The following is a 19,838-nucleotide window of genomic DNA, read 5'->3' on the forward strand; positions in this document are numbered from 1 at the left end:
ATTTTAAGTTCAAATGTCCTAACTCTTGGTTCTATCAAATACATGACTAAAATTACATAAACCAAAATAGTTTTGGGTCTTAAACGTGTCCTTCTCTCTTAGACTCTACGAGCTGCAGGGAAAACGTACATGATCTTTTTTGTGCTGGTGATCTTCGTGGGTTCATTCTACCTTGTGAATCTGATCCTGGCTGTGGTGGCCATGGCTTATGAGGAGCAGAACCAGGCCACCATTGAGGAAGCTGAACAGAAGGAGGCGGAGTTTAAAGCCATGCTGGAGCAACTAAAAAAACAGCAGGAGGATGCACAAGTATGCCCACCAATGCACAGTAAACACACATATCCATATATCTATATTCAAAGAAACTAAAAAATCAAGTATGCATAAAATCAAGTATACAGCCACGTATTAATGTCAATTGGCACGTTTATGTTGGAGGTCCAAATACTTTCTTCCAGGTGATGTATCTTCATTGGTTTCTTTTGTCTCTCTCCTCTGCATCCTTGCTAGGCAAATGCTATGGCGACCTCAGCAGGTACAGTATCTGAGGATGCAGTAGAGGATGACGGGGGAGGACATCTGTCCCGCAGTTCTTCTGAGGTGTCTAAGCTGAGCTCCAAAAGTGCCAAGGAGCGAAGGAACAGAAAGAAAAAGTGGCGTAAAGAACAGGAAGAAAAAGGCGACACCGAGAAGGTAGTGAAGTCAGAATCCGATGACGGCAGCAAGAGGAGCCGCTTTCGATTCCGAGACAACAGGCTTGGGCGAAAGGCCTCTATTATTAACCAGGTAAGAGAGTTAATAGTTAATACTTAGCATTGGTTGATAAGAGCTGTTGTTCCTTGCTTTCTTTAAAAAAGAAAAACATATTTTTGTTATATTGATTGAAAGTCAGTAATGCTGTAAGCAGTAGTTATATGTGCAATGTGTAATTATTTGTAGGATCCACTGACAGAAATTGAATGTAATATATGTCTTCAGAGACCTCTCAAAATGATTTTTTTTGTTTTTATTACCTTAGAATGAATTATTTCTATCTACATACACCCCTTCCCCTTAAATGGAATTCGCCATGTTGTTTCTACAGTAGCCCTTAATGGACAAACTGCTCTACAGTATGTGTGTCGTAAATAGGTAATCTTCTTCGGCAAAGAAATGAAAAAGGGACAACATCTTCAGTCCAGTATCAGGCACTGTAGTGCTTCGAAAGGGAGTGGCAAGTGGTGCAATGAGCCGTTGGTTGCAATTCGCGACCTCAGCACTAGATGCCGCTAAATGTCATACACTGGACCTTTAAGGTGGTCTAAATATGAATATATAAAATATATAAAAGTATGTATCTGCATAACTCAACCTTACAAAACCATATGTTCGGTTTCTTAAGCAAGAATTGTGCTACAAAACACCTTATTTTGAGGTCAGCTATACATGCACACAAGTTGGCAAGCACCTTATAAGACATCGTACAGAGCCCCACTCCAACAGAATTGTCTTAATCTTTTGACAAAAGACAATTGTTTTTTTTCACTGGAAGGCGGGACTTTGTTAGGGCGACCTTATTGAGTGTTGCATTTCCCCCCTTTTATTGTAAAATCAGTGCTGCATCTTTTTTACTTTCTGTTTTCTTCTTTATAGTATCTATTTATAATCTCTAATCTAGCATGTGTTCCTTGGAGACTCTCAACTAAAAGCATATCATATGACATTGACCATTCCGTTTAATATGAAATATGAAAATATGTCAAATATCTGAACGCGGAAGTAAACGATATGACGTACTTCCTTTTTGTGTAGACACTTCCGTATTATTAGCGAACTTGTTAGCAGGACACAACACTCTTAAAACAGTTCAGGTTAATATTTTTCACATCCGGGATATATTAGACAGCGGGGGAATGAAGTGGAATGATATATCATATTTAGATAATTCAAGTACTACGTATTTCCTCTCTGAGTTGACGGGTCTTCAATGCGCAACCATAAAAGCACAGAGACAAACCAGTAATGTGACATGCACAGCAAGAAAATACGGCTGCCATTAGCTATAGTGACTCACCGGAAGTCTAAACACAAACAATTCAAAGATGAAGGCGCCCACATTTACCCCAAAAATAAGGTAGATAAAGGGAGGCAATGGATAGGTGATTATTTGGTAACCTTTACAATATCTCGAAATCTGCAGACGCTCTGAAAAGGTGTGCCTCTGCTTCAGTCTGTGTTACATTACAATAGCCAGCTGCTTTAACCTCTGATGCTTCCTGTTATGGCCCAGTTTAGCCCAGCCCACAAAATTGCTGTTCTCTGCTCTGTGCAGTCACAGCCACTTTCCGCTGAGTCATTGCCATATCACCACGATAGTGATTAGACAAAGTGCTTCAGCCTTACACTAAAAGATCAGAAGAAGAGAAAGTGCTGTTGCCCATCTATCTATTGCTTTTATTCCTTCCATCTCATTCATTAGTTCTGTTACGAAATTTAGTGAGCTCCCTTATTGCTTACATAGACAGCTGACTTGTAAGTCTAAACATCATCGAATTTTTTTAAGGAACCGATTTGTAATGCTTTATACAGACAACATCTCAACACCACACAACTAGTACACTGTAAAAACTGTAATGTTACTGAATTTTATGTTTTATTTAATAGATTTTTCATTTATTTTTTAAATGCATTTAAATGTTAAATAACAGAAATTATGCAAATTGACAAATTGTGTAAAGTAAATGCAGTCAAGACCTGTGTTCAGATGAATGCTGAGATGTCTATGTTGTTGTTGAAAGAGACACTGGGTATGGCAGGAAAACTTTCACTGCCCCTGTGAATTATTTAACCACTCACTATAAATCTTTCATCTGATGAGAGCAGTAATATAGTGCTTAGACAGGAACTCACATTCATGGGTCCAATGCCCCACCCTGTAAATTTTGCTCATATTAGCAACACTGCCTTTAATTGGAGGCCGATTTCATTATTTATTACAATGTGACCCGACATTTCCCCCGGTATTGTTTTGTCCCCTGGTTACCTTTAGTTTAAAAGCCACTATCAGAGAATAACGCTATAAAATGCAGTGGTCAACCGCTACATTACTGAGAAGTCTCTCAGCACCACAGAGAAAATGCGTGCGCTAGCAACCAGCATTCTGCATTATCAGTGAATTTGAGCAAACAGTTAGAACAGCAATATTAGTCGTTTTAACTGGCATCTCGGATCATCTGGGGATTTCTGTTGGGAAGAAGTAGCCTACATTTTAGCCAGGAACAAACAATTTTTACCTTTATGTAATTCCAAACCTGTACAGGTATTTGCATTTTTTTATTTGGTAACTCTTTACAATGATGTTGTATTTGTGAACCATAAATGCGTTAGCTAACATGAACTAACAATTAGCATTATTTATTCATTCCTTTATTAATCTGTGTTTATGTTAATAAATGCCAATACAGTTGTTTATTTTAATGAATTGTGCAATGGAAACGGTTTACACATGAATTTGTGAGTCATCTGCATGTTTCTGCGGAATGTGCTGCTTCTGTTTACCGTATCACAGTATAGAAGACGCGAAGAGACGCGATCCTTTGCTGGGTCATAGCCAGACCTCACGTTCAAATGCGCCGGTGGTTTCGGTACCCAACCCTAAAAATGTCCAATTTCTTTACATCATAAATAATATTGTTGGCGGCGCAGTGCTTGGCCGTCTGCTGTCTAACCAAAATGACATGATCCCCATTGCATAACAACTCTGCTTTAATTCAGCTGTGAGATTGGTATTTGAATCTTCTCCTACTGAAGCATCAAATCTTAGACTATTCGGAGTCGAATGAAGATATATCTCTCGTGCTTTTTTACAGTGTTGTGCAAGTTACTTCCAAACTGTATTACATTACAGATTACTTGTTACTGTTATTTAAAAGTAATCCCTTACCTTGCAATATTACTGTCCAAGAAGTTTAATATGCTACTCCTATATTTAATATCTAGTTATTATACTTTCATCAAAATAACTACAGAAGTAGAACTTAACATTCTAAAATGACAAAAAGTATTTGCATTTTCAAAATACAAAGTACTTTTTGCCAATCAACCTCTTTATTAGACTGATGATTTCTTGAATTAATAGGCTATACAAAAATAAATACAAATAATACTAAGATTAAATGCATTAAATACAAAATACTATTACAAAATAATAGTATTATGTATTTCAAATGGATGTATTTAAAACACTGCCCATCCATGCTGTCTAATAAGGAGGTTGACTGCCAAAAAGTATTTTAGTTTGAAAATACTGTACATTTAAATACTGAGATTATGGTAAGGGTTATATGTATTGGTATATTTACTTATCTGAATGGTTTCCTAGGTATTGTATATTTTTTTTGTTCTCATTTAATAATTTAACATTTATCCTTAGAATATATATAAAGGTTTTGGCGGCCGCAGTATATATGGAAAGTAGCCCCAAAACCCACAACCTGCGGCACCATAATTTTTTCCGCAACTGCATTTTCAAAATAGCCTCTGGCCGCTAGGGCTTAAAGCGAACCGGGTGGGGCCAATAGCGGACCTCGAGCTCAGAGGCTGAAATCACACTGCATTACAATACAAATAAAAATACAAAGTTCCACCACAGAGGGAGATGAATGACACCACACGTGTCTATTCACGAACAGGGAATAGAACTTATTTGTGGGATTTTTGATTTGTTAATGTCTCGCGGGTGAAAAGTTTGTTGTAACACAAGTGTTACTGAACTTGTATTAGTAATGCCGAACACTGCGTTACAGCAAAAAGTAATATGGTACTGTAATACATTACTTTTGTAACGCATTACTCCCAACACTGGCTTTTTTATATTAGAAATATTAATAATACACCATAAAACACTTGTATGGTATATTTTTGTTCAACTGCCCTAATGCTGAAAACTACCATGAATAAATGTTTACAATCCTCATACAACCTCTTTGTTACCATTCATTTATTTTTATTTAAAATAAGAGGTTTAAAAAAGAATTAAAAATACGTTTTTTTACCTATCTCTACCAACTTTTTCATGCAGGCTAAGTTTAATAATTACAAAAGTAAAAGAAAATAAGACCAGATGGTATTATCACAATGAACTTTCTATAAACATTTTTTGTTTTTTCTTTTGTTTGGAACAACCTAAATTTCATTTTGGATTATGTATATTTTGAAAAATCAGTTAGCTTCTCTTAGTTATGAAATAAAAAAAAAAATTCTAAAAAAATATTTTTTTGAAATAAAAAACAATATCAGAAGTGACCTGCAATCACATGTTAAATTATTTCCTAAATGTCATTGATCAGCAATTGTTGTTCTATTAAAAGAGCCATTCGTTGATGTGCTGTTGAGTTTATTTCTAACATAGAACATTCTTCTTTTCGCAGTCCTTGTTGAGTATCCCCGGCTCGCCCTTCATGTCCCGTCGCAGCAGTATATTCAGCTTCAAGGGCTCAGAGAACGAGTTCGCAGACGATGAGCACAGCACGGTCGAGGAGAGCGAAGACCGGCGCGGATCCCTTTTCGTCCCCTACAGACGCAGCAGCTATAGCGGCTACAGCCAAGGTTCCTCACGCATCAACCCGCTGGCGCCCCATCCTGGCTGCAAAAGAAACAGCACGGTGGATTGCAACGGTGTTGTGTCACTGATCGGGCCTGGGACTGGCCGCCTACTGCCTGAGGTGAAAATAGATAAGGCAGCTTCCGATGACAGTGTAAGGACGTCCACAGGGGGCAGGTTCAGAGTATAGGCATGACAAGAGTGGCCGATTACAATTCCAGTTAGATTGTGTTTATAATCCCATCTCGACTTCCTTTACTGGTTCTGAATTTCTGGTCTGTCTATTTTTTTTTCACCCCTTGATGGTTAATTTTCCTCTTCTATTTATTTTTTCTTGATCAGCCAGTCCCACTGGTCCCCACTTCCTCCCAAAAGCCCCCCTTTGTGAATGGCATGTCCAAACAAACAAAAAATAAACAAGCAAAACATTAAATTGGGAGAGCTTTTAAGGGGTCCCTTCGTGCACACACTGGCTGTTAAATATTAATGCCCATCTTTTAACTAACTTGTCCTTCTCTTGCTGCCTTCTACATCATTTATATGCAAGATTTTGGCCATTCATAAGCATACAAACAGTATTCGTAGTCTATTCCTCACACTTAACCCATACCTTCACGCCAATCACACAACATCAAAACTATATTTTGTCCACAGAAAATTCCACTCCAAAATATAAGGACCACTCTGCTTCCCCCCAAAAACCTATCCTATCCTTTACCAGTAACAGCATTGTGCCTCATTTGGTTAGCATGGTGGTTGACATCCTTATACTCTCTTCACCTTCTCCTCCTGTGTGGGAAGCATGATTTCTAGCCCAGTTTCCACCCAGCTCTTCTGCATCCAGTTCCAGACCTTTAACTAAACACTCACCTATCATCAAGTAAACTAACAGTATTGTGAAAATGTAACGTTTGCTCTTTTTAATAAATCAAAGAACCATTGACAAATATATGTATCCAAGACTTAACCTTAAAAATCAGACCAATGTCCATAATGTCAATTAATTTTATATTTGAAGGTCTTGGCAGTGAAAACTGGGTCTTGTGCAGTGTGTAAATTGTTATCTTGCTTTGTCCTAGTTTGATGTTATAGAGGTAGTCTTGTAAGTTAGTCGACTAGGCTTGTAGTTACAAACAAATAAACTCTACATGAATAAAGTTACTAATAAATATAAGTAAAGTTAGCAAAAGTCTCTCATTTAGAATGATGAATATCATGTAGCTTTTTAAAGTTTTGATATCACTCAAACATTGTGGCGTGAAATACTTTCAGTCCTTCTGTAGCAGGTGACATTTTGTGCAAGGTGCTTTGTTCTTGTTAGCATGTGCATGACTGTTGGCATGGATTAGTTTGTTTTCTCCCTGAAAATAAATACATTTCTAACTTCCTTACCTGGCATTTTTCAGACCACAGAGGTGGAGGTGAAGAGAAAACATTCAGGTTCTTTAATGGTATCAGTAGACCAGCTCAATACCTCCTTTAGCCGGAAAGAGCGAGCCAACAGTGCGATGACAGTTGTCACCAACACGCTGGTAGAAGGTATGGTTTAATATCTTTCATTCTATCCCTTATGTATCATGGGGCACATTTGAATTTGTGAACTGGTTTTATAAATAAAAACCTTTGTCTATTGCATAAATATTACTGCAGTTGATGTTCCCAAAGGGAACAAATGCGCCATATGTTAACAATACGTCTTTTTTATCATTGGATTGTTCTTGCTGGTTACACGCAACAACAAATATACTACAAAACCATTGTAGACAAATCTGTGGTTTACATAAGTCAATTTATAAAGTACTAAAATAATGCCCATATGTATACTTACACTATATAAATATTGTTTAAAATAATACAATATACATATAGATAAAATATAGATATAATTATTGTGTACTATATATATATATATTGTATACATTTTTGTTTAGTATATAGATTGGAGTTATTGTAGTAATGATGTACTTCCTCTGGAAAAAGTAACCAGAATCTAAAGCATTCATTAATATGTACCATAAATTCCGTTTGAATGTTATGCATTCATATAACATACTTTGGTGCTCAAAACATGTACTTATTCTCTTTGTCCGTGCAGAACTGGAGGATTCTCAGAGAAAATGTCCGCCTTTTTGGTATAAGTTTGCCAATACGTTCCTGATATGGGAGTGTTTCCCGCTCTGGATGAAAATAAAGGAAATTATGAACTTGATAGTGATGGATCCATTTGTAGATCTGGCCATCACAATATGTATTGTGCTCAACACAGTCTTCATGGCCATGGAGCATGACCCCATGACAGATCACTTTGCACAAGTGCTTTCTACTGGAAACCTGGTAAGAATGAGTTTTTCACGTTTGGTTGTGTGTACATACCTAACACATAACATAGAGCAGGAGTCTCCTACATGTCGCTCCAGAGTTACCAGTAGCTCGTGGCCTGATTGGAGAACACACTGATTCAGACACGTGTCCCACCCCCTCCATTTAAAATAAACGATTTGTTTTGACAGGAATTTTTTTGTATTTCCTTTAGTGTTTTAATTATCATTAAACCTATATTTGATTATGAAAAACTTGCCTTAAATACCGCTCAGCGATAAGGAAAGATAGAAAGTGTCCCAGGAAGGCTCAGCACGATGCAAAGGTGCGCTTCCCAAAAGCATGGTCGCAAATTCCATCGTTCCAGCATATATCAACGATTTAAGCGTTTCCCAAAATCATCGTTCCAACGATCAACCGCAAGCAGCAACGCAAAGTTGCGTGGTTGGACTACAGGTCTAGAGCTGTGGCTAGAGGAATCGTTCCTTATTGTTGTGACATGTAGAGTAACATGTAACAAGCTTTTGATCAAAGTAAAAGAGCAACATGCAGTGCATTCCATATCCATCACTAGAAATATATACAAATTTAATTGGACATCCTTAAGTTTGCGAAGGAAAAAAAACGCTGTTTTTTTTAAGTGCGCATGCGCATTATCTGCGTGCGCTAGAACCCAGGTGAATCGGAGTGATGTAGGAGGACACTTATAAATGAATTAAATTTCATGAAATAAAACGTCATAACAAAAATAGGATAACAAAAGTCGTCCTTTAATGCATGTTATTTACAACAAGAGCTTGACAATAATTAAATCTTAACGTATTTATTAGTATACTTCATTACTTCTCCACCTGTGTGGCGTCATCAACTAGATTGCTGAACCAACTAGGTTCAAACAATTGATCTCCGACAGAGTTACTATGGTTTCGGGAAACAGTCGTGACTTCATCGTTATTTCCCCAACGATGTAACTTACTATGGTGGTTAACCAGTGAGTTATGTCGTTGTTCGGGAAACGCACCCCAGATCAGGTTTCATTTTGTGTGAAAACATGACGGAAGGCATATGCGCCACCTGCTGTCAAACTGTGGATTTATAATTTTATATTATCCAAAGTGCTGATATTCTTATGAACTGTTATGGAGCACGTAAAATAAAATGTATCATTCCAACTCGTCCCTTTATATATGAAGTATAGGCTGAAATATAAGGTTTATCCTTAAATACAATATTTTGTTGGTCAAAACTTTATTTGAACCTGATCAGATGTCATATTAGCCTATTTTGATTAGTTTTGTTTTTATTTCAATGTGTATGCAAAAAGTGCATAGTGCTCCTACTTTTGTTGGTTTTCGATTATAAAATATGGTGATATTATTTCAGGATGTGTATCAGTACTTTTTGAACATTTCCAGCACATTTTAACATTAACATTAAGCGTATTGTATAACATATGGGTTGCTCTTGGCCACTTTCATTTTTAAAAAGTAGCTCTCGAATTGAAAAATGTTGGAGTCCCCTTCAAAGAGGCTGCAACTGAAAAAGATTTAGACTTTATACTGACACCTATTGGTCACTTTAAACAAAGAAAAAAGAGAAAATCAGGAAAAGAGAAATCGGTTCAGTTTTCTACTATCGCAGACTGAATGAAATTTATTTTATTGTCCTTTTATGGTAAATACTGGTCATTTCATATTAATAAGATTGCATATACATACCTTTATATGGCGAAGTTTTAAGGGTATTTATATGTCAGATAACTTTATCTGACTTCTTTCATAGTATGTATCATGTTCATTTGTTTCCCCTCTTACTCCAACATTTATCATGCTGTAATGAACAGCAACACTGGATCTCACATTTCCATTTTCAGTTACGTCTCTGGCAGTGAGCCACTGATGTCTGCTGCACAGCATCCGATGGGCATACATTGAAAATGCAGCCTGCGTTAGAAAAAAATTCCATCCATCATCCCCTGAGTCTCTAGATTCGTCGACCTCCACCCTCCCCATCCCTTCCTTCTCATATCCAATTCAGAGGTCCCGCAGTACTCAGGCTTGCAATACAAGAGTATTGAGAGATGTGCGTGTGTGCTGTTGTGCAGGATGCATTACATTAATATTTTAGGTGACTCTAACGATTATCACAGTAATAAACTGTGAAGGTATGGTGGACATCATGTTCTGTGTTTTAAATGTAGGTAGTTTTGAGGAACCGGTCAAGACAAATCTGGAATACAGGCCTTTTTTAAGTAATATTCAATAGTTTCAAAGAAGAAAGGCTTAAAAGTCTAAATCGTCTTCTGTGGAAAATAAAATTTCAGTTAGATTTTTTGAGCACATGAAACCATATAACCACTGTTTGAAATTATGTCAAGTGACAAGTACAGTCATCACTTGTTCTTCTTTGTATTTATTTATTTATCGTTTACTTCAGGTGTTCACAGGTATCTTCACAGCTGAGATGTTTGCCAAGCTGGTAGCCATGGATCCATACTACTACTTCCAAGAGGGCTGGAATATCTTTGATGGCTTCATCGTGAGCTTGAGTTTGGTGGAGCTGCTGCTGTCTGATGTGGAGGGGCTGTCTGTGCTCAGATCCTTCAGATTGGTGTGTGATAAGTGAATAAAATAATATTTCTTCATTTCTATATGTACGTGTCCAATACATGCATTTGTGTGTATAGTATTTTAATATCACATCTCACTGTTCTGTTCCTCAAACTTTCCCCTTATACAGCTGAGAGTTTTCAAGTTGGCTAAATCATGGCCCACTCTGAACATGCTGATAAAGATCATTGGTAACTCAGTGGGAGCTTTGGGAAACCTGACCCTGGTGCTGGCCATAATCGTCTTCATCTTCGCTGTGGTGGGCATGCAGCTATTTGGGAAGAGCTATAAAGAGTGTGTGTGTAAGATTGCAGAAAAGTGTGAGCTGCCTCGCTGGCACATGAACGACTTCTTTCACTCTTTCCTCATCGTGTTCCGTGTGCTGTGCGGAGAGTGGATCGAGACCATGTGGGACTGTATGGAGGTGGCAGGGCAAACAATGTGTCTCACAGTCTTCATGATGGTTATGGTCATTGGAAACTTGGTGGTGAGTTCTTGTTTTATCATATTGCAGGTCTTCCTAGCTTCTTCTTTCTCCTCCTCCTTTTTGTGTTTCATTTCCACTCTCACAGTCCCCTTGTGGTTCTTCAAACTGCCATATGTCCATATGAAGTCCACGTGAAGTCCACGTGAAGTCCACGTGAAGTGGGACAGGGCCTATAATCGTCTACAGATATAACGGCAGTAAACGTTTTTTCTCTTGATCAGGTGCTGAACTTGTTCTTGGCCTTGCTGCTCAGCTCCTTCAGTGCTGATAATCTGGCAGCCACAGACGACGACGGCGAGTTGAACAACCTGCAGATCTCAGTGATTCGCATCAAGAAGGGCATCGCCTGGTTCAAAGTTCACATGAGGCTTCTGATAGCCCACGTTCTGAAGAAGAAACCTCTGGAGGACGAGGACAAACCTCTTGACGACATGTTTGACAAGAAACTCAACATTATAGGCAACCACACTGGCGTGGACATCAAATGTGATCTCAACTACCCCAAAAACGGTAACGGTACCACAAGTGGCATCGGCAGCAGTGTCGGAAAGTACATGATCGACGAGGAACCCATGTCCTTCATACACAACCCCAACTTAACGGTTCGGGTTCCTATCGCTGTGGGAGAGTCAGACTTTGAGAACCTCAACACGGAGGACTTCAGCAGCGAGTCGGATGTGGAAAATAGCAAAGATGTAAGTATGAAGACTATAAAGCTACAGAATGTTGGAAAATGCTGCATAGTTTTCTAAAATGGTAGGGATGCACCGAATGTTCGGACCCGAAAATTTTAGGCCGAAAATGGCAAAAAAAAGCATGTGTGGGCCACATGACATGTGATATTTACATTTTTATGCAGAAACCTTTATCCAAAGCGACTAACATTGCATTATATATACATTTGTATGTGCAATCCCTGGGATCAAACAGATGACCTTGGTGTTGCACGCGCCATGATCTAACCACTGAGGAAAGCTGATATGATCAAGCATCAACCAGCGCAGATAGAGAGCACATTTTAAAGTGTCTGAGAAAGACACAGCACAGAACTTGCCGCGGGGGAGTCAATTTCTGAATCTTTACCGGTCGGTAACTTATACTTCAGACTGGTGCAGCACGGTCTGACAGTAGCCCTGCCGCTTGCGAGAAAATTAATTTCAACATCATACAGTGGTCGCGTGCACATAATTCCATATACTAAACAACTTATCAAAGCATGTTTTTTGCATCCCGGCCACGAGTGCACCTTCTTGGAGAAAAGTGACAGCAAGCTTTTGTGGGCGGAGTTTGGAGGAGAGACGTGAACTGAAATGAAATGGTTGTCAGTCATAATTACTTGCATGGATGTTTTTTTCTCTCTTTAAATCATTTCCCAATGTAGCCTATAATAATCCAACAGTTTTCGTTTATTCATATTTTTATCTTATAATGTTGAATTACGCTCTTTTAATTAAAGGAGCCTGTCTTTTGCTGTTTTTGAGGCTTTGATTATGTTTTTGGGGTGTTTAACAATTGATGTTCATGTTTCTCATTTTAAAAAAATGCTTTTTATTTGAAATAGTTCAAGTCTATAGTTCACCGCTGTACCTCTTTTAACAAAACGACTGGATTTCGTCCGATCTACTTAAAGTCCCTCCTTCCGAAATGCTCTGGGTTGCGTTTCCCAAAAGCATCGTTAGCCAACTATGGTTCCAAGTTCCGTCTTGCCAGCATAGTTAAACGATTTAAGTGTTTCGTAAATCCATTAATCAATCGCAAGCAGCATCGCAAAGTTGCATGGTTGAAACTACAGGTCTAGAGGTGTGGTTAGAAGCGTAATTCCTTATTATTGGGACATGTTGACTTACAAGCATCAATCTTTTGATCAAAGTAAGCAAGCAACATGCAGTGCATTCCATATCCATCACTCAAAATATATACAAGTTTAATTGGACATCTTTTAGTTTGTCAAGGAAAAAGGAGCTGACATAGTTACTATGGTTTCGGGAAACAGTCGTGACTTCACCGTTAATTTCCCCAAGGATGCATCTTACTATGGTGGTTAACCAGATAGTTATGACATTGTTCAGGGAACGCACCTCTTATTGGTAAAGCTGACCCGGTCAGTCATGATTGGTTCCCCGTTTAGAGAGTGTGTGGGAAGTTGTCCCACCCATACCATATCAGCGAGCTTCCGCTTCTCAGGCTGTTGTGATTGGTCGTTGCCACTTTCAGTGCACGTGTATTAATACACTTTTCAAGGCTTTTAACCAAAAAAAATAACAATGGCGTCAACTTCACTTTCACAATGATAAAACAAGCAGATTGACCAGGAGACATTTGCAAGCAGGACTTCAAAGGACGTTTCATAGAAGTGTTTTATATGGATGCCCACACAGACACAATATCAGTGTGTCACACAGAACAGCTTTCATAGCCGATGTTAAAGTCATGGAAGCTGTTATTTGGCTGTTGGTTATCTTAGAATGTGTGATGCTGAATTAGTATTACCAGCTGTAGGACAGTGATGAAAGTGAATACTACTATACTGGCTCTTCCACTACTCTAAGGAAGGCCGCGCCCATTTTTTTGTGTATTCCTTTGGACGAAGGTTATTAAAAGCACTTGGAATTGTGACATCATGTTCCCGGGAAGTAGAAGACTGTAGTGCGATTCCAGCCGTTCTCTGTAGTCGAGAATTCCGTTAAAGACGATATCTCGTTTGGCACTGAAATTTTTGCTTTATCATTTTGCAGGTATTATGCTCTAACAGCAACATTTCATACTAACTAAAAGTTGAAAAATGTGATCGCGGGGAATGGGTCCTTTTAGTGATACATTCTTTCAGCAGTTAGTCATTGGCCTTATATATACTATTCAAAAAGTGAGGGTGCTCTTTTATTGTTTGTTTTAATTTAGCTTACTTGTTTTGCTCAATTTTATTCTAAGTTATATTGTATTAAATTGAAAGCAAGATAAAATTTGACCATTCAGTTTATGCAATAGTGCACAAAATTGGCTAAATAAATAGAAGAAATACGAAAAGCCGTGTTCGGCCTTATTTTGGTATAGCTTTTATGAGCCATTGAATAAAAATTTTGGGATCAGCGGCTAAATGGACTGCAAAAGTGCAGTATAATCTCTCTTTAGACTTCTGAGAGAAATTTCAGTATGTGAAATAGTTATAGATTGACATTAAAAGATATATTGTAAACTCCTATACTGTATTGTACTGTATTATTTTGATATTTGAAACCCTTTCTGGTACCTTTGTGCTGATGTTATTGTAAAAAAAATTAAAGAAGATATGATTTTTTTTGTATGGCTGAAGTTAAACCTATAAAAATGTGTAGGTAGACCATACAGTATTCTTTAAGGAATTGAAAATGGCTTACTGCTGCTTATTGTACAGAATTTATGGATCATCATTTTGAAGCCACACTGCTTTTAGCATCATTTTTCTTTGGAAGGAGTTGGCTTATGCATGTGGACGCTGGCAAGGATGTGAGTTTTTGGCGCTGTAAATAGTTGTGTAATTTCCATTGCAGGAATCACTTTATTGACACAATTTTATAATTTCTTGATTAAGGAAATGTATTCATTGATAAAAAGACGACTGCATGACTGGTCAGACTGTACAGACTAATACAATTTTAAAGAAAATGTTATCACTTTAGGAGTTGACTAAATTCGTGTCCCGGGGTTATGAGCAGGAGATAGCAGTTTTTGTCTATAGAGTGTAAGTAGATAAAGACAGTGTCAGAAGTTGATTACAGACTGCAGATTACAGCAGCATGGGCGGATTAAGGTTTTGCAGGCAGTATAAGAATGTTGAGTGGTGCAATTCCTGTGATTTATTACCTTGCTGCTGCTGCTGAGTGCTGAGCCACTCAGCCAAAGAATAGATGCAGTCCACTAGATGATGTAATGCTTTTCCTTTGTTTGTGTGTGTGTTTGTGTTTGTACACATATATGTGTGTGTAAAAGATTTATGAAAATTGAGATATTGAAGGTGGGTTTCTCACACACTACCAGGGACAGATTATAATACAGTTGTAAACTAGAAAGCCCTGGTATAGTTTCATCTTGTAGCGCATCAATGCATAACATTGGTAACAAATGAACATGTTACCAAGAAGTTAAAGAGATAATTAAAAGAACTAATTTATTAAAGTCATAGTTCACCCTAAAAAAAATGATGTCATCCTCTACTCACCCTCTTGTCATTTTGAACCTTTATGACTTTGTTTCTTCAGCAGAACAATAATTATATTTTGATTAAAGTTGGTAACCGGACAGCACGTGCCCCCATTCACTTCTATTGTATGGACACAAACCAGTGCAAGTTCTTCATAATATTTTTTCGGTGCTCGGCGGAAGAAAATATATAGGTTTGAAACTGGTTTCGGAATCAAATGATGACAGAATTTTTATTTTTGGATGAACTATCCCTTTAATATCTTAATAACTAAATAAATCCAACTTTTACAGTACGTCCCTTTTTTACTGGGTTGTAGTAGGGAGTGCTGAAGTCCATCCCAGCATCCCTCGAGCTGTAGCAGGGAAACACCCTGGACAAGTGGCCAGTCGATCACACAACTTCTAAAACTGTATTTAAGATTAAGATGCCTTTATTAAATATAAATATGGGACTAGTGAGTGATGACTGTGTGAAAGCAAATGATATTAAATAGTTTTATTAATTCATACATTCAAATACACATTTTATCTAAAACTGATAAGATGTAATCTAAACTAAAACAAACAAAAAACACTCAAATATGAAACTAATAATTCATTAAATTAAAACTAAATTACTGCAAACATAAACTAAATATAAAAAAACTCCCCCAAGCAGGAAATCATGTGATCTGAATGAATGATGTTCAAAAGGATGATTTTTTTCATAATGCCTAGTTCATAGATACAGTATATAGATCGTTTTCCTGTCAATGTCCTGGTGTCTGTGCAAACACCGGGTCACCTTGACCCAGTTTAGACTTAACAAATCCAGTCTTGCTGAACTCCACGTTCTGAAATCTTGCCAGTGGCATCACTGTAGATCATTCTTGCTAGCCAATCAGAGCGTTGCCGGGTAGGTGGTCATTTTTGATTTGCTCGGCTTAGTCAGTGAGGACTGTAGTGGTAGTGCGTGAGGGTCCTCGATGCTTTTCGCTTTTGATGCTTTTGACTGCTGTGTGTGTGTATGTGTGTGTGTGAATTGATGATGAAGGTTTTCTAAAACTGCTGTGTTGTCCTGGTCTGCTGTAATCAGGGTCAGGCACTCCAGTAATGATTTATGTAGCGGTTTGTGTGTTTTAAAGTTAGCTTCAAATGATTGTAGTTTTTTGTAGTATACCTTACAATAAAGTTGCTTCCCTAGAAATATGTATGATTATATTTACATTTACATTTAGGCATTTGGCAGACGCTTTTATCCAAAGCGTCTTGCATTGCTTTATATATTATATATATATACATTTTACATATGTATTTGCAATCCCCTGGGATCGAACCCACAACCTTGCGTTATTAACATAATGCTCTTACCACTGAGCTACAGGAAATATTTTTCTATTAATCTACAGTCAACAATAATATTATTGATGATAATCTAATTAAATCAAATATATTAACAAGGCAACATAAAAAGGAGATAATAATTAATGACAGTGTTGACTGTGATTATGCAATTCTTCAGACATGATAGCATATGGAGTAAAAGTCATGATTTACTCACCCTCAAGTTGTTTCTATCCTGTGTAGATTTCTTTGTTCCCTTCAACAGAAAGACAGATATTTGAAAGTATGTTAGGAACTGACATATCTAGGGCATCATTGACTACCATAGTCGAAAAAATATTTTACTATTCTGTTTAACACAAAAGAGGATAATTTGAGTTGTTTTACATTTTATATTTTCTACAATGGTAGTCAATGATGCCCAATAAATGTCAGTTGCTAACATTCTTCCAAATAGATTTCTTTGTGTTAAACCCAACAAGAAATGGTTTGTTAGACTAGAGAGTGAATATTTCATGACAGAATTATAATTTTTTATTTTTCAGAGTAATTCTCATCATTCAATGTAATAAACCAAAATGTCACAATTTATCATTAAATGCACATTGTTTTAAGTAGGGCCCAATGGCAGTACAGCCTGTTTTGCATCTTCATTGATCAAAATAGTATAATTTATTATCACAATGTTACAATCTAAAACTAACTTTTGTATTGTGACTTTTTTACAAAGTATTAATGCTATGTTTTGCGCTTACTGCCTCATCTACAATGTTTTGCCCTTTATGTCCTTGCATTGCGTTTCTTAATTTTAGCTGTTCTCAAAAGTTAATACAGTCATGAACACATTTGTGATACCCTAATATTGCAACAAAGTATATCAATAAGCAATACCTTATATGCATAAATAGCAGCAGTAACTCATTCATCACTGTCTGATTTGCATATATAGATGATAGTTTTCAACCTTGTTAATTCGCCGAATGTTGAGTCAAGGTTAATTATGGGTTGGGTGAAGTGAATACTAATTATGCTAGGCAGCCATAAGAACAGTAAAGGTTAGTGCTGAGACACATCTGGCCTCTGTTTGTAATAAACTAGTAAGATTATTGACTAGTTCTTATATCTGCTGATATCTATTTTTATTGTATATTACGTTAATAATTACAGTGACCTAACAGAATAGTATTGTTATCTTTGGAGGCCAGAAAGGTAACTCTCATTGAAATAAATGAATGCATTAGAAGTGCTTAAAAAAAACTAAATTGATCTGTCTTTCCCATATATAGCTGGATGACACCAGCTCTTCTGAGGGAAGTACTATAGATATAAAGCCGGATGAGGAGGAAATGGCCGCAGTAGAGGTGGTGGAGGAGTACTTGGACCCAGAGGCCTGCTGGACCGACGGTGAGCGCATGTTTGTTGACATGCAATTGCTTTTAAACAATCCAGTATATACAGTGTTTGTATCAGTATCCTGCAAATTGAGATAAACTGAAAGAGCAGTAGTTGTGTTTTTGTGTTGAGTTTACGCATAATGTGTTTTTCAGCTTGCATTGCACGTTACAAGTGTTGTGACGTGCCCATCACTGAGGGCTGGGGGAAGTACTGGTGGTTTCTAAGGAAAACCTGCTACCTCATTGTTGAACACAACTGGTTTGAGACCCTCATCATTTTTATGATTCTGCTCAGCTCTGGGGCTCTGGTGAGACTACACACGAACACACACAGTTGTGAGATATACTGTGATAAATGAAATTGCAAGAACAAACATCATTTACGCAACATATTACAAAATAGCTAACCTAAATGGGGCAGACATATTTCTTCAATAATTTCACATTGTGTCAATATTCACTGGCACACATTCAGTTGCTCCTTGTACATCTATATCGATTTAACATCTGCAGTGAATTATTTACACATGTTGGGACAATGTGGGCCCGTCTGCCACAGGCCCCTGACAGATAAACTCCCGAAGCATGAGCCCCATTGGCCAGGAGTCCATGATTTTACAAAGTTAAACTAACTCACACATTTCTAGTCCCATTTATAATGGTTCATGCCCTTTCTGAATATCAGTGAATATAAATACCGTATGTAGATACTGAAAGAAGTAAGACACCCAGAAGATTCTGGAGCAGGGTTAGATGATAACAGTGCACAGTGTCTTTCTTCTTGTGCAGTCTTTTACTGCATTACTAATGCACTGGAACTCTAGTTCTATTGGTGCAGATAATTTTTAATGTGATTGAGGCTGCATTGCTTGCTGTGTGGTATATGATCTATGTAGGTAGCTAATGGCTATTACTATATTGCACTGTACTGGGCCCTGCACCTCAGCAGTCTGTCCTGGGGCTGCAGTATCTCATGTCTGCTTTTAGGGACTGTAGCCAAATGCTGTAGAAAAGGCCCCACATACAGAAGATGTTGGCGCCTCTCTCTTATACTGTTAGGGACCGTCACCAAACTCCCATTAATGTAGAAATGTGAACCAGTGGAAGTGGGGTTGCAGTGCCACACTCTGGTGATACCAGGGACAGTGTCTTGATAGAGGAAATTTATGTGTGTTTTTATGTAAACCATGTGACATAGTTCAGTGGGTTCTTCAACATTAAATAAACATTTAAACATGTGACAAATTAAATTAAAACAAATATAAAAACGGTTCAGATAACCATAGTTTATTATATTTCAAGTCCTTTGAAGCTTTGTGTGATTGTCCTTTATAGAATGCAGATGCTCTTTTAACAAGAAAAATCCCTTTCTCTGTTTTGTTACCAAGGCATTTGAGGATGTGTACATTGAACAGAGGAAAACTATCCAGATCATTCTAGGATATGCGGACAGTGTCTTCACATACATCTTTATTTTGGAGATGTTACTGAAATGGGTGGCCTATGGGTTTGTCAAATACTTCACCAATGCATGGTGTTGGCTGGACTTCTTCATTGTGGACGTAAGTAATTGACATTGATATCCATTATTTACAGTTATTATCCCTCGTAGTACCTATGACTGTGTAACAGTAGCCTTTGGACAGAAATTGAACACAGTATAGACTGATCGTTCTTCTGCGGAAAACATTAGGAGACTACTTCAGTTTTGCAGTTTTACCAGCTTTGCCTTTTCCAGTTTTTCATTTCTGCATGTAATTCCAGTCCAGTGTCTGTTGAATTTCAACAGAAACAAACCTCAGGGGGGGACACCCAACAGCAATGTGAAAGACTGAGAGAATGCAAAAAGATATGAACGTTGTGCAAAAAAATCTTATATCTTAATTATTAGGCTTATTACTTTAAATATTCATTTTTAACTAGTCCTAAAATACATTTAAAAATAT

General features: G+C 37.5%; 1 protein-coding gene across 3 annotated transcripts in view; it reads left to right on the forward strand.

Annotated features, from left to right (window-relative positions):
* The window catches only part of scn8ab (sodium channel, voltage gated, type VIII, alpha subunit b), a 55,905-nt gene that overhangs the window by 21,882 nt on the left and 14,185 nt on the right, over positions 1–19,838 (forward strand). For 2 of the 3 annotated variants that reach the window (XM_056751111.1, XM_056751110.1), the window contains exons 10-20: positions 103–309; positions 511–786; positions 5,409–5,735; positions 6,988–7,120; positions 7,677–7,915; positions 10,337–10,510; positions 10,640–10,996; positions 11,218–11,691; positions 17,785–17,902; positions 18,046–18,200; positions 19,281–19,454. In XM_056751111.1, coding sequence (XP_056607089.1) covers positions 103–309; positions 511–786; positions 5,409–5,735; positions 6,988–7,120; positions 7,677–7,915; positions 10,337–10,510; positions 10,640–10,996; positions 11,218–11,691; positions 17,785–17,902; positions 18,046–18,200; positions 19,281–19,454 — 2,634 coding nt within the window. The remainder of the gene's footprint in view (positions 1–102; positions 310–510; positions 787–5,408; positions 5,736–6,987; positions 7,121–7,676; positions 7,916–10,336; positions 10,511–10,639; positions 10,997–11,217; positions 11,692–17,784; positions 17,903–18,045; positions 18,201–19,280; positions 19,455–19,838) is intronic. The other variant, XM_056751112.1, reaches the window with a different exon arrangement.

This window comes from Triplophysa dalaica, chromosome 6, assembly GCF_015846415.1.
Source record: "Triplophysa dalaica isolate WHDGS20190420 chromosome 6, ASM1584641v1, whole genome shotgun sequence".
Lineage (NCBI taxonomy): Eukaryota > Metazoa > Chordata > Actinopteri > Cypriniformes > Nemacheilidae > Triplophysa > Triplophysa dalaica.